Genomic DNA, 14,687 nt, shown 5'->3' with positions numbered 1-14,687 from the left:
GATTATATCACAAGATGTAGAAGAGCATTATTCACCTGCACAATGCCATGCACACATGAAAGAACTCTGCAGCCTAGACAATGCTTTTGTATGCTGGCACTGAATTTCCCTGAATCACGCCAGTGTGACTGGTGGTAGCAGAAAGTTAAAAGGATTCTAATCAAGTATTACTGAAGGATCATTTTATCACACAAAACTGAATGTGGAATGTAGCATTCAGGGCTTCTAGACCCCAGACCTTAACTTTTCTGAACTGTCTTCCCACTGTACACCAAAAGCAATGCTAAGTGTGTGTACCGTATAGTGGTATTATGAGCACCACAGCTTACTATGGCCAGAGCTACAGAGCCTCCCTCTCCCCAAGGAATCCACACTCAGGGAGGCTCAGAGGCCCAGGACTTCTGCCCATGTAACCACATGTACCAACAGAACAGTCCAGCTCACAGTTCATCCCAACAGATTGGACTCTGATAACTTATCCAACCTGTTCTTCCTGGTCTGGGGTCTGTGGACCCCACACTTAATCATGGTATGACTTATGGTCTTCCTCACTCCTCCTTACTGCTGATTCAGAGGAGAATCCTGGAAAGGACCTGCAAGCTATCTCCTGCTGGTGCTTGTGAGCTCCAGGCCTTCCCAGAGTCTCTCATTAGCTCTGAGCAGCCAGCTGGGTCTCTGGACAGTAGCAGCTCTCCTGCTGGAGGATTAGAGAGCAAATGACTCAAACAGCACAGGCCTTCCCAGCTTTGCCCTTCCACCCTAGGATCAGACAGAGCCCTAGTCTGGTTAATTTGTATGTTAGTAGAATCCTAGAGCCCCTGTTCATCTTCCAAGTCACAGGGTCCTTTGTGTGCACATTCCACTACACACAAAACAGCCATCCAACCTCATATTGGGAAGTTCTGCAGCCAAACTTCAGATCAATAGGACAGAAGGCTAAAGGATAGATGACAAAGACCAAGTAACCAAAATGGTTGGATTGCAGGTGGAAGAGCAGCTGGGAGAAGGGCTAGCCAATCCTGGACTAGAGGGTGGTGTATAGGCATACCCTCTAACAGATAGGAACTGAGGGATGCTGGGAGAACCTGGCAGCCAGGTCTGCTTTGATTTGTTAAATAGGCATTTCTGTCCTTTGTTCCAGGGTTTGAGACGTAACAGTAGAAGTAATGAAGAGAAGATTGAAATGATTTTATTCTAATCTCAAAGATTACTTTAAAAAGCTCAAACAGGCTTTCGGGCCCAATATTCTCCAGGGACTAAACACGTGTACAAGAGCACACCAAGTGTTACTCGTTCCTTTTTCTCTCAGGTTGTACATTTTCAGAGTTAAAATAACAACCTTTTAGGTACAGCGACACCAGTTTGTCAAGATCTTCTGTGTTGGTTAAATTAGTGTAACTATAAAAATTTGGTTTGTAGAAATAAGTTCAGTTCCTTAACCAGATTCTTGATTGCCCTGGTCTTTGAGCCCCCGCCCCCACGTGGCCAATATCTAAAATTGATTACCTGACTACTTGCTGCTAATGCCAAATACTTTCAAATCAGAAAAGTTCTTACCTTCCCTCCTCCCCCTCCCATGTGCTGTGACTACACCAGCTTCAAAGCTGGTCAGTGAACTCAAATTTGTACAGGTCCCTCTTTATTTGTAATTTCCCCCCAAAAGTCAGGAAGGCCAAAGGACACTCATTCACTGGTCTTTTTTCCTTCTCACTTACCAGTCAGGGCCCAGCCTGGAAGAGTTGCAGGACTGCCTTCCCAGCACTGGGTAGCTGAGGCACGATTGGGCAATTCTCAATTACATAGGATAAGACAAGCCTGAGCTACAAGGAGATATTGCTCTAAACAGAAACACAGAATCAAAGCACTTGAGAAAAAGAAATGTAATTCTTAATGACCAGGAAACATTGGAGAATAGAAAGAAGACATTGAAGAGGTGATACATTACAGAAAAAGAAATTTAAAAAGTAAAATCAAGAATTGACTTTTGAAAAGATAAATATAATAAGAAAAAATGTATCACTATGCTGACTTTGAAAGAGCAGATACTGTTTGACCTTGCCCTGTGCATAATGTCAGCTGTTCAGACCTGTAACCTGAAGCAAAAGGCTACAGCCAATGGCCTGTGTCTAAAATTTATGAGCTGACTTAACTATGTCAAAGAGAATTGCACATATCTCCACAGGACTCACCCCTAATGGAACTTCAATAATCATTGGCTCTAGCTAACTGCCCCAAACTGTAAATCCACCAATAAGATCTGTTTTCATTCACATGCATGAATACATGCTGGGAAATTACAAAATCACTCATGTTGCCTCAATCAGATCCTTTTTCATAATGGTGAACCCTGCAAGCTGACTGTCTTACAAGTTAGTCTGTGATCTAGCTATTGCTTACCCTGTTTCACCCTCAACTGTTCACAGTAAACTGCTCCTCCTGTTCTGCTCTGAGGGCAGAAGGCATGCTCCACATGCAAATCTTTTTCCTGCTACTGCAAAGGACATTTCATTACCTGACAGAATTGGGTAATTTTAAAATTCTATTGTGGTACAGCCAGCCTTCAACTTAAAATTTAGAGAGTTTGATCAAAAAGAAAGTAAGGTCATTCCCCAGGGAAGCAACAAACTGGGATCGAGGCCATTTAAGTCAGCATAGCTTCTCTCAGAAATATTTTTGTAAAAGGCTGAAGTTGCAGCTGTTCTAGAATTAATGTGCCTTCCCTGGGATAAATCACTCCACACACAATTAAAAGATTAATTAAGAAAAATCTCTGTACAAATAGCATGCATCCAGCTCAGGTTAATGCTAAAGTAAGAACCAGCCTAAAGAAGATTTTGCATTCCATACATGCTGTCATCCTTAGGTTTCTTTTATGTTCATGCCCCAGGTTATATGTTGAACAATTTAATACTGACTGAAGACTGCAACCTAGCCACTTGGGCAGATGGGACATTTACACAGCAAAGATTTTCCCAGAATTAACTCTTAAGTACACCAGTGCCCTGAAAGAGCAGGCCATTCTTCAGTGACGGGGTCCTAAGTGGAAGGTCCCAGAGGACGAAAAAGACAAGAAAAGTAGACGTTTGGAAATGTAAAGGCTGGGCTGGGGAGATGTTACAACAAGCTCTGTTTTATGCCAGGTAGGCTTCTTAAGAACAGCAGCTTGTCCACTAGTTACAGGGGAGAAATGAAAGAACAAGGGAGACTTCTAAGAAGTCAGCAGAAACTATCCTACAATGGGACAAACTCAGGAGGAGTCTAACAAAACAACGCTGCACAAGAGGAACCCAGCGTATTTCAAGGGCATCACTGACCAAGCCCACAGTGGCCTGGGACTGATAACCCACAGCCCCATGTGGTAGGAAGAGCTGAGTTCTCAAAATCTGAGCCACCCCAGTGGCCCCGGGCCCCAGACCATTACCAGCTCTCCCAAGCATATTCTAGTTTTACAGAAGGAACTCTGCATTTTCTAATTTATACTTCAGGGCCTGGGCTCCAGGCTGTAACTGGCTCTGAAAAGCCTGCTTCACCCCCTTAGGGGCAATGATCACAAACTCACCATATCGCGACTTCGGAGCTCATGTGAGCTCCCCTCACAACACCCAGAGGCGGAGCTCAGAGCACACCACAGCAACCTCGCCAGCCTGCTGAGCAATGGGGCTGAAACCGCAGCAGCGAACCCGGAAGAACCCTCCTCCACTTCTGACGGGACTGGCCGCGTGGAGGTCCTGATTGGACAGTGAGCCTTGAGTGACATGAGCACCTCCCTTAGGGGTAGGGTGTGCCGAAGGGGCTCAGCTTAGTTGTTCCTGGCCCAGCCTTCTAGTCCAGAGCCAAACCTTTTCCGTTTCAGCAGGGATTTACATTTCCGTAGCACTGTGTCTGACCGCTAAGAGCAGACTTTTCTGTTTCAGCACTCTGCCCCTGGGAAGATAAACTACTCCAGCTCCCGATGCTCAGCCACCTGCTCCTCCCCTTCGTGGGCAGTGACCCCGCCCCTATAGCGACTCCAGAGCTTCCCACAACTCCTATCACAGCACTCCTTAGACAATTCCCTTCTAACTCCTGGAACCCAAGGAGGATAGCTTGCACAGATTATTAAGCAGCTTGCAGCGGAGTGAACAATCTGTGCCACAGGTGTAAAGGGTGTCACGAATATTAACAATTAAAGAGAGATTTTAGGAAACAAAGTAAGATTTTTGTTCTGTGACTTCATGCTGGGGTCAGATAAACTGGAGATACTTTTCACCTGGTACTTATGAGACTCCAGATAGCCCTGAGAGAAAAGCAGGAAAGAGATGACAAACATTGTGGAGCACTGTTGTTAGCCAGCACATCTTTCTCAGTCGGAAGGTGAAAAAGCAAGCAAGCAAGCAAACAAACAAACAAACCAAACAGCTGTATTAGTAAAGGTTCTCTAGATGAACAGAACTGGTAGCATGAATGTAGAAAGTGGATGTATTAGAATGGTCCAAAGGCTGTGGTCCAACTAGTCAAACAATGGCTATTTATCAATACAAAGTTGAAGACTACAAGATAGGTTTAGTCCATGTAGCTTCTCAGTTGCTCTTCACTATACAGTAGAATTCTGAAGAAGGATTCTAATGCCCGAGTGAGGTGCAGTAGAGGGGGTGCGGTGGAAAGTGGAGGAGGGGGTATGATCTTGCTAGCCAAAGTAGGGCAAGCAGGAAAAGAGAAAGAACTACCATCTTCAATGTCCTTTATATATGTAGGCTGCCACCAGAAGCTATGGCATAAAGATGAATCTTATCACCTCAAAAGATCCAGTTTAAAGAAGGGTTTTCCCACTTCAAAACCTATAATTAAGAAAAATCACACACACACACACAACAAAAAAAAAAAAAAAAAAAAGAAAATAAAAATCCCACACAAGACCCAACTATTTGGGTTTTAGTTAGTTGAACTAATGTAACTCCAGTGATTTGGTTTCACAATAAATTCAGTTCTTTATTCAGATTCTTGTTTGCCTGGTCTGTGGACCTTAGAAATGGCCAGTCCAGGCAATTATGAATCATCTAATATTGGTGACCTCATTACTCACTGCTAACTTCAACTATAGCCAAAGCAGAATGCTTTCACCCTCCTTCTTACTGCTCCCGTTAGTGCTGTGACGACACCTGCTTTAATGTTGGCCAGTGAACTCAATTCTTACACAGGTCCCACCTCAGTTGTAAGTCTCCAATAAAAGCCAGAGAGGTTAGAGGGCACTCATTCACTGGTCTTTTTTCCTTTTCCCTGACCAATCAAGGCCCAGCCTGGAAGGTGTTACAGGACTGTCTACCTGGCACTGTGTAGCAGTTTGGGTGTTCAAAACAATTCCCAATTACACAGCATGAGGCAAGCCTGGGCTTCTGGAGACATTGTTCTAAAGACAAATAAATGATCAACAGCACTTGTGAAAATGGAAAGAAATCCTTAATCCCTGGGAAACATTGAAGAATAGAAACAAATTAGAGGTGAGAGCAGCCCAGAGGGTCCTGCAGACTGATGCACCAACAGGACCATGCATGGAGAAGACCTAGATCCCTTGCTCAGATGTGGCCAACTGGCAGCTCAGTCTCCTTATGGATCTCTGAGTGAAGAGAGCAGGGGCTGCCTCCATCATGAACTCAGTTGACTGCTCTTTGATCACTCCCCTCTGTTGATGCAGCCTTTCCAGGCCACTGAGGAAGAGAATCCAGGCAGTCCTGATGAGACTTAACAAGCTATGGGCAGATGGCAATAGTGGAGAACTCCCCCTTTCAGTGGACTGGGGGTAGGTAAGAATAGGGAAGAAGGAGGGAGGGTTGGATTGGGTGGAGTTGAGGGAGAGGGCTGCAATAGAGATAATGAATAAATTGTGAAAAAAAAATAAATGATTAAAAAAAGAAAGATGAGAGCAGTGATGCATTTAAAGAAAATTAAAGTTAAAGAAATGAAGCTAAAAAAAAGAAATGAAGCTAATAATTGACTTTTAAAAAAGATAAATGTAATTATAAAAGCACATAGTTATGCTGACTTTGAAAAAGAACAAGCCATTCCCTGGAAGAGGAAACGGCATTAATAAGATACTGTTTGACCTTGCCTTAATATGCAATGTCAGCTGCTGAGATCTGTAACCTGACACAAAGTTACAGTCAAAAGCCATTGTCTTAACTTACTGAGCTGACTTAATTATGTCAATGAGAATTGCACATATCTCCATAAGAAAGTGTCCCAATTGTATATTTAGTATTTATTGGCTGAAGCTAACCTCCCCAATTTATACACACAACAATTTGGTCTGTCTTCATTCACATGACATTAATTAATACATGTTGCAAAAGTACAAAATCACCATCCTCTCCAGTAATCGGGGTCTTTTTCATACTGGCGACTGCAACAGCTGATTGCCTACCCTGTTTCTGCCAGCCAGGTACACAATAAACTATTCCCCCTCTTCTGGTCTGAAGGCAGAAACTATGCTCTTCATGTAAATCTTTTACACCTTACTACAATGAATAGTTGACTCCATTACTCAAATAAGTAATTTCAAAACTCAGGGGTGGCACAGACCTTTACCTTAGGAATTTAGTTGGTTTAATCAAGAGGACAGCAATGTCATTGCCCTAGGGAACTACAGGATGGAATCAAGACTGCCTGAGTCAACACAGGAGAACTTCTCTCAGAAAAAATTTTCTGAAAGGCTGGATGTACCTCTGTCCTAGAATTAATATGCCTTTCCAGGGAGAAGGATTGATTTAAAAGATTAACTGAAACAAATTAAAAGATTAAAAGATTAATTTAAACAAATCACTTTAATAACTGCCTGAATGTAGAACTAGTGAGTGCCCAAAGAGGGCCCAGCTTAGAACAGATTCAGTGTTCCACATAGGCTGTCATCCTTAAGTCTCTTGTAGGTTCAGGCCCTAGAGTATACTTTGAAAAACTTACATTGTGACAGGAACACTGAAAATCTAGGCACTGAGGAAGATAGAGCTTTATATAGCAAAACTAGCTTTTAGATCATAATGTATCATCTAACATGATCTAAAAGATAGATTCAAAAGATGTATCAATGCCAAAATTCTCACACAAAGGTCAGAGAGAACAAATACAGAAAATATCAAGGAACATCATCTAACAGTACCATGGTTGCTGTTCTTTCATAAACAGTTCTGCTGAACTATTCTAAAATCAGAATAAAGCTGCTTTTCCTTCTGAGCAAGCTGGTTCAGGGGAAGGCCACAGCTGCTTTCACAAAGGACCAGAGGAGTTCATTTTAACTAGCCCTGACTGCTGTCTCTCTCAAAACTGTGACATTACTGTAGAGAATTCTTTTCTTTTAAGCTTTATTTTTATTTTACGTATGTGTTTTGCCTGAACTGTGTGTGTGTAGTACTTGGAGAGGCCAGAAGAGGGCAATAGATCCCTTGGGATTGGAGTTACAGAGCTGGTTAACTACAAATGGTTTCTGTGTATGTATGGAACCTGTGTCCTCTGTAACAACTGATAAGCCATCTCTCTAGCTGCTATTTTTTAATTTAAATTTTATTTTTATACATTTGAATTAAAATGTATTACATCTCTTCCTGTAAGAATTCTCTTCATTTCTCTAATGTTTATTCCTAATAAAGACATGTGGGGCAGAGACCTAGTATCTCAGCATGTCCTTTTACTCAACTTTCTCTTGAGCTCCTCCAAACCCATGAGGGCTCCTTAGCTCTCTGTCCTCAAATCTTTTTTCACCTGTGTCCTGCCAGCTGATTCTCTGTGTTTCCTGCAAGGCCAGGGGGGAAAAAATCCCTATCTCTTACCTGGAACTTCTTCTATGATGCTATTCCCTCCCAGAGAGAAAAGAGGAGAGAGGAGGGAAGAAGAGGGGGGGGGAATGGAGTGCCCAAACAGAGCATCCACCAAGAGGTCCAAGTGCTTTAAAGAAATCTCTAGTTCCTCCCCTACACTATTGGCAGGCTGAACCATGTCACTATCATGGGGGATGGGGGGTTCCAAGCCAAGTCATAGGGGCCCAGAAACATTTTGTTTCCCTTGGGGCAACACAAGGCCATCCAGGTGACATTGTCTGGGATCATTAAGCAAAGACCACAAGACCTCTCTGAATCTGCCTTAAAATAAGCAGGGACTTTCACTCTTTCAAATTCTTATCTATTGATGCTTTCGGAGGCACAACCAAACCCATTGATCTCTAGGAAAAGAAGGAATGTTAAACTCATAAGGGATTGTCTCAATGAAGGAGGTAAAGTACCTGCATTTAATGCAAAAGGCTGGGAGTATATTTTGTTATTGACCTGGTGACCTTTTTGCTATTTGCTGAGGCAGGCCTCTCCTACTTCTGGGTGAGGCAGATCTCACCCAAATTCCCCAGAATGATTATCCCAGACTCTTTCCTCCCATCCTTAGGGGAAATGTCACATGTACTTTATGGCCTGCTGACCTCTATTATTGAACAGAGACCACATTAACTTTTAGGCATTTCAGCTACAGAACCAATTCTCATGGTTTGTAAAAGTATTTCTTTGTAGTCACACCTTAAACTTTATTGTGCACCTACAATTGAACTGATTGTGTTGTGCCCGATTCAAAAGACCACAAAAGACCACTAGGAGTAGAGTCTGTTGCAAATCACATGAGGATCTTTATTCAAGCTTAAGCACAGGCCACCAATCTTCCCTGACATAGCAGGTTAGAAAGTGAGGCCCCGAGTCTCAGGGAGGCAGAGTTTTTAAAGGGAAAAAATGGCAAGTGAGGAATTCCAAGCCTTGAATTCACAGAAAAGGCTAAGTTTTGCCAACTAAGATGACCTTTAGGCTAATTGTTCCAAGCCACCTGGCCAAACTGACAGATATCCAAGATATGTGTACAATAGCCTGCTGGGTGAAGTGGAGGACCCACTAACCCATTCTGTGGCATTTATGACAACCTGTGGAGTAGAGGCCTAATAATAGTTATCTATTTACACATTCTGTGGTATCCTCAACAACCTGCAGGGTGGAGGGCCATGTGGCTTCTTGGAACCCAAAGGTGTGGTCAAGTACCTCCAAGGTCAGTCAACTTAAGAAAGAGTCTGAGAAAGAAAATGGAGCCACTCCTGCCATTCTCAGTTCCTTCAATTGGACTGATTGTTGTCTGGAAATGTTTTCTCAAGTTGTACTTTGTTTAAACATGCTGGCAACAATATGATTGGTATTAGATTCCCAGAAGTCTGATCCAGGTTGACAATGCAAATCTGCATGAGGTTTTCATTCTCATCTCTTAGTGTGGTTCACTTCCCCCTCTGATACACACAACATAAGTCTGACAATTAACTGACCTAGAAGGCCTTGGACAAGAAACATTATCAAGAATAGAAAACTTGGGACAGAAATTCACTCAGTAGCTAAGAGCACTGAGCTTTCTTCAGAGCATCCAAGGCTCATTCCCAGTACATAAAGCAGCTCACTACAATCTGTAAGTCCACTTCAGGGATTCTGATAACATACCCTGGCCTCCCTAACCACAGGCATGAGTAGGGCAAAAAGACACCTACAAGGAAAAAAAAAATAGCACTCATACACACAAAAAAAAAAATCAACTAAAATTCTCTTTTTGAGAGAGAGAACTTGCACAATAAAACATATTGGTCAGGCTAAGTGTGGTAGTGCATTTCTTTAATCTCAGAAGCAGGAAGGTCACTATGAGTTTGAGGAATGCCCGTGTTACACAGTCAACACACTCACACACACTGTTAGGGTCCACAAGATGCTGAAAGAAGAACTACCCTACCCCTGACTCAAGTAGCATGCAAGCAAAAAAAAAAAAAAAAAAAAAAAAAAAAAAAAAAAAGGCATTTATTCTTCAGAAGACCAGCATGCTGGGGCCACCATCCTGACAAAATGGCAACCTGACACTAGACAAAGGCACACTGGCCTTTTTATAGGAAACTAGAGGAATTTCAGAGACAGGTGGGTCATCTTTACTGTGACTGGTGCAGGTGAAAAGCAAAGGTAAGAGTGCATTGATGACAGGCTAGGGCTTTATTAGGGGTTGGGGGATCTCTAAACTGGTTCAAACCCACCAAAACTGGTGGATGTCATAGAAGTTACAAGGGTCAATTCATGACTGGCTTGCATCCTGGTGGTCTGCCCCACCCTGAGATAAGATACTTTCCCATTTTTGTAGTTATCTCCTTGGATAGGGGATTTTATGGTCTTGTTCCTGGAATTGGTGACCTATGGCCTACTTCCTGATGACTTTTTCTTGGGAGGGGGGTGGACTCAGGCCTCATTCTCTCAACACACACACACACACACACAGAGAGAGAGAGAGAGAGAGAGAGAGAGAGAGAGAAAGAAAGAAAGAAAGAAAGAAAGAAAGAAAGATTGAAAAAAAAGAGATTGAAAAAGTACAAGAAAGCTAAATAGATAAAAAGATAGATAAACATAGATAAAAAGAAGCATTAGAGAATTGGGACAATACCATACCTTTTAAAGTCATTTCCAGTGCTTGCCGCCAGTGTTCAAACTATCATTTTCAAAAATGAACATTGTTAAGCACTTACTATTAATCCCAGCAGGTTGTGTTATGCCCAGTTCATGAATCCCAAAAGACCAGGAATAGACTCCTCTGTAAATACATGAGGTTTTCTTAATTGTACACACATTCGAACACTACACAAAAACTTCCTGTGGAAACAGGAGAGGAATACGGCCCCATGGTCTAGGGAAGCAAGGTTTTTATGGGGCAAAACTGCAAGCAGGAACTTACATGCTTGGCGTTACATGATTGGGTAAGGGAAATTGACTTTTTAAATGCTTGGTACACTTTAGGCGCCAAGACTACGAACAGTTCTGGCCTGCGCATATGGACTGGCTTCCTAGCAACTGTGTGATTAGTGGGGAGGGAAAGATTGCATTAAGCTAGTTTCTTTTTTTTTTTTTTTATTTACTTAAATTTTATTATTTACTTAGCAACCTTGGAAAGGGACATTCACATCAGAGCTCACCACAAAGCAGAGTGGTCCAGAGATATCATGCTAGAATACAAAAGACATAAAACAAAGTAAAAAAGCAGGCCAGACGCAATCCACCAGGACACAGCCTACTCTCCGTCCAGGACGAGTCATAGTGACCAGAAACTGGTTTCACTCCAAGAACCCTAGTTCCAGGCTCTTCATGGCTTCCTCCAGGTTGAGCATTCCTCTCTCCAGACGCAGGTAGCACCTCTCAGTCACAGACTGAAGAATATATTTACCCCGAAGCTTGTTGTTCTGAGAGCCATAAACTAAGATCTCCGTTGAGTTCAGAAGATTCCAGAGTCTTCAGCTCGAACATGGCCTGGCTCACCTGCTCGATGTGAGGGATTCGAGATCCCCGTGGGCCGAAAAGATACTTTAGCACCAGCGACTGCACTTGTAACACTTGTGGATCTTTCAGTTCTTCAGGAACTTTCACCTGTGGTGGGATATCTTTATGGATCCAGGTGATTTCCATCCTCAGTTCCTGGCAGGCAACCAGTTTCCAGAGAAGACTAGGTCAGGCTTAACCTTGTGGCCAAGCTAGTTTCTTTTCCCAGGTGCTAGACATAATCTCCATTTCGCTGGCCTTAGTTCAGGCTTTTAAACTTTAAAATAATAGCCACTGATTTTTAATCCTTTGGTCTCTCAATTGGAGGTAAATTCATATCAATGAATTTGAGGACACGCTGATCCACATAAATACTTCCACAATATAATCTATCTCAAATTACCTTAAAAAAAAAAACTTAAAATAGTCAATATTGTTCTGGTCAAAAAGCAGAACCAACCACTGAAATGTTGTAAAGTAAAAATTTATTTTACAGCTGGGCCAAATTTGCATTTTCCTCTGAAGTAGAAGAGATTAAAAACAGGCCAGCTTTTTCATATGTCTAGCTCAAGGCTAAGGTACATAGCAGAAGAGCAGACTGTTTTGGTTTTTTTAGTTATTAATTTGGTTAACTATCAAACAGTTCTCAGAACATACCATGAACAACTATAATGATTTAGGATGGGAAATCACAAGATTATAGAGGAAGAACAAGTCAAAAAATTGGCTTTAACTTGGATTCAAATTTTAACATTATGATTAATCAGTAAAAGGAAGAAAAAAATGGAGTCAGTTGGCCTGTCACAAATATAATTTTGATTATTTTCTTTGTTTGAGACAGTCTCATTTAGAACCCCAGTGACCGTGATTCAATAAGTACACTATAATGTACAATACATGTTGAATCTGTAATAAGTAGCAGTAATGTGTTTAATCCTGTGCCTTTGGACCACCATTCCTAACATGATAGTCTTCTATAGAAGAGGGGGCTGAGAAGTCACTTGATATTGGACTGGTTAGGAGTAAAGGAGAATGTTCTTGACAGGATTGCTTCTTTATGGCAGCCTAGACTTGTAAATCTGGGATCACTCCTACCCTCAAAGGCATGGAACTGAGGCTAACTGATAGAGATAGATTTAAAAAAACAAAAATCCTTTCTGGTTTCTGTAATTAGAAGGGGAGATTTTTCTGTGTTCTGATGTTCTACATCACACTTCTGTTTCATTACCTCTCAGTGCTGTCACGAAAGACACCATGGCCAAGGCAAATTATAATTGAAAGTATTACATTGGGCTTACAATTCCAAAGCTTTAGAGTTCATAACGGCAGCATAAACACATGTCAGCAAGAATAGCTGAGAACACATTTTCAATCTCAGACAGGTGGACAACACATTAGACTTTTAAAGGCTCCTAGTGTACCCATATGACACAACCCTTTCAAAAAGGCCACACCTGTATTCCTTTCCAAACAGTTGCATCAACTAGAAAATAAGTATTCAAATGAGCATTTGAATTAAATGAGCATTCTCATTTAACTATCACATATTTCTTCAGCTCTTAGAAAATGGCTTTTTATCCTACTACACTACCATATCAATGCCAGAGGGTAAACAATCCTATTCCACAAAGAATCAGAACATAGCAAAGAATGAACAGATCAAAGCAAGACCAAAATCCAGCAGGGAAAAAAAAAAAACATCAAATCATGGAGCTCTTTGCTCAGCTACTTGAGATTTTGATGAAATTGTGTAGCCTACAAAGGATTTAGGTATTCTCACTATTCCAACTCTATCATCTGAAGCACACAGAGCCTCTCTTTTAGGCCAACTCATGCCTGCAGCTTTCCTCAGAGCTGGTCCTCGTATCCTGAATCTCTTCTGTATGGTATTTTATTGTACTTTATTGAAATTGGGTTTGTAGGGCTGGACAGATAATTCAGTTGTTAAGTGCACTGGCTGTAGAACCTAGCACTCATGTAGAAACTGACAACTGTTTATTATGAGAGTTCCATGGGAACCAAAGATCTAAATTGTTGGGTATAAGCTGGTACCTGGCATTGGCTTGGGTGATAAGTAAATGAGAGGTTTTCTGACATACAGGTTCAACAATTAGTGATATAAAAATATAATTCTGATCTACAGGGAAACATGAGAAAGTTGAGTTGCTTTTCCTGATAGTAACTAACAATATGTGATGTAAAGAATCAAAGGTATATTGTAGCTTATAGTTCTAGAGGAATATATCAACTATAACAACGCCACATGATTTTATCTAAATGATATCTGTATAAAATCCCAACCTATTGCTATCAGAGTTGATTTTGCATGGTAATACTCAACCCTGTGTCACATTCATGTTCATTGTTGAAACTGTAGTGCATTTTATTTTACTTTTTTTCTCAGTTAAATCATGGAAAAGCTGTCATGTTCCCATAACAATATATTTCTTGTCACTAAACTCTGTACTCCGTCCACTTTCTATGGCTTTGTATATTACTTCACATCAGCTTTAGTTTCATACAATTATTGTAGATTGCAAAGTGTAATATTATGTAGAATACAAACTTTACCTTTCTATTTAACTATAAACACCAATACTAAAATGATGTATTTTCAAAAACAGAAAAAAGATGTTGGTTGTGTTCAATAAATTCAAAATGATCCAAATAAAATGTTTAACAATTTCTAACAGGAAAACTGATTACAAAGCTGTGTACCATGTGAACAAACTGCATCCTCAACAGAATTATAAAGAAACAGTAAACACATTGACTCAATATGACACAAAACTACAACAATCAAGAGTGTGTCCAATTTGTGAAAGAACAAAATAGAGCAAAAAAGCCAAAAAGCAAAAGGACAAAAGCATAGTCAAGCTGTCATCAAAGGACCTAAGGAAACTCTGCAAGGCATAATGTGTCTATGGTTCTATGTACACAGAAACTAAATAAACGTATTTCACAATCCCCACAAAACAACTCAAACTGACCCATAATCTGTTGTATCTCTGACCCTTCAACTACTACTGATCTTTTTTCCAGAGAGAACCCATAAAGCTCTCTCCAGAAATGGAGGTTATCAGAAAGGTGGACTTTGGCTCTGTAGGCCCTCATGCCCCCTGTGGTTTCAGGCAAACCCAGCCCAGCTGATGCCTACACAAAAAAACAATGTTGAATAACTTAATGTCTGTTTCTTGCTACATGGATTATGTCACAAGATATGGAATCTGCCCTATCCGCCTGAAGAACACCATGCACACTTGAGACACCTCTACATCTCAAGAATCTGTGTGCCCTGAATTGAAATTTCCTGAATTATGGCACTGTAGCTGGTGGTAGTAAAAAGTTAATAAAAGGATTATAATC

General features: G+C 41.2%; 1 protein-coding gene and 1 pseudogene across 1 annotated transcript in view; both read right to left on the bottom strand.

The window, feature by feature from the left end:
- LOC110562321 (zinc finger protein 120-like) overlaps positions 1-3,803 on the bottom strand; it is a 38,505-nt gene extending 34,702 nt beyond the window's left edge. The window contains exon 1 of the mRNA XM_060380543.1: positions 3,560-3,803. Coding sequence (XP_060236526.1) covers positions 3,560-3,757 — 198 coding nt within the window. The 5' untranslated portion in view covers positions 3,758-3,803. The remainder of the gene's footprint in view (positions 1-3,559) is intronic.
- A 7,316-nt stretch (positions 3,804-11,119) lies between these two features.
- LOC110562318 (developmental pluripotency-associated protein 5A-like) lies at positions 11,120-11,468 on the bottom strand (annotated as a pseudogene).
- Positions 11,469-14,687: the final 3,219 nt, after the last annotated feature.

The sequence above is a fragment of the Meriones unguiculatus genome, chromosome 3 (genome assembly GCF_030254825.1).
Source record: "Meriones unguiculatus strain TT.TT164.6M chromosome 3, Bangor_MerUng_6.1, whole genome shotgun sequence".
In the NCBI taxonomy this organism is placed as follows: domain Eukaryota; kingdom Metazoa; phylum Chordata; class Mammalia; order Rodentia; family Muridae; genus Meriones; species Meriones unguiculatus.
The sequence above is the reverse complement of the archived record's forward strand: the minus strand, read 5'-3'. Positions and strand labels throughout refer to the sequence as shown.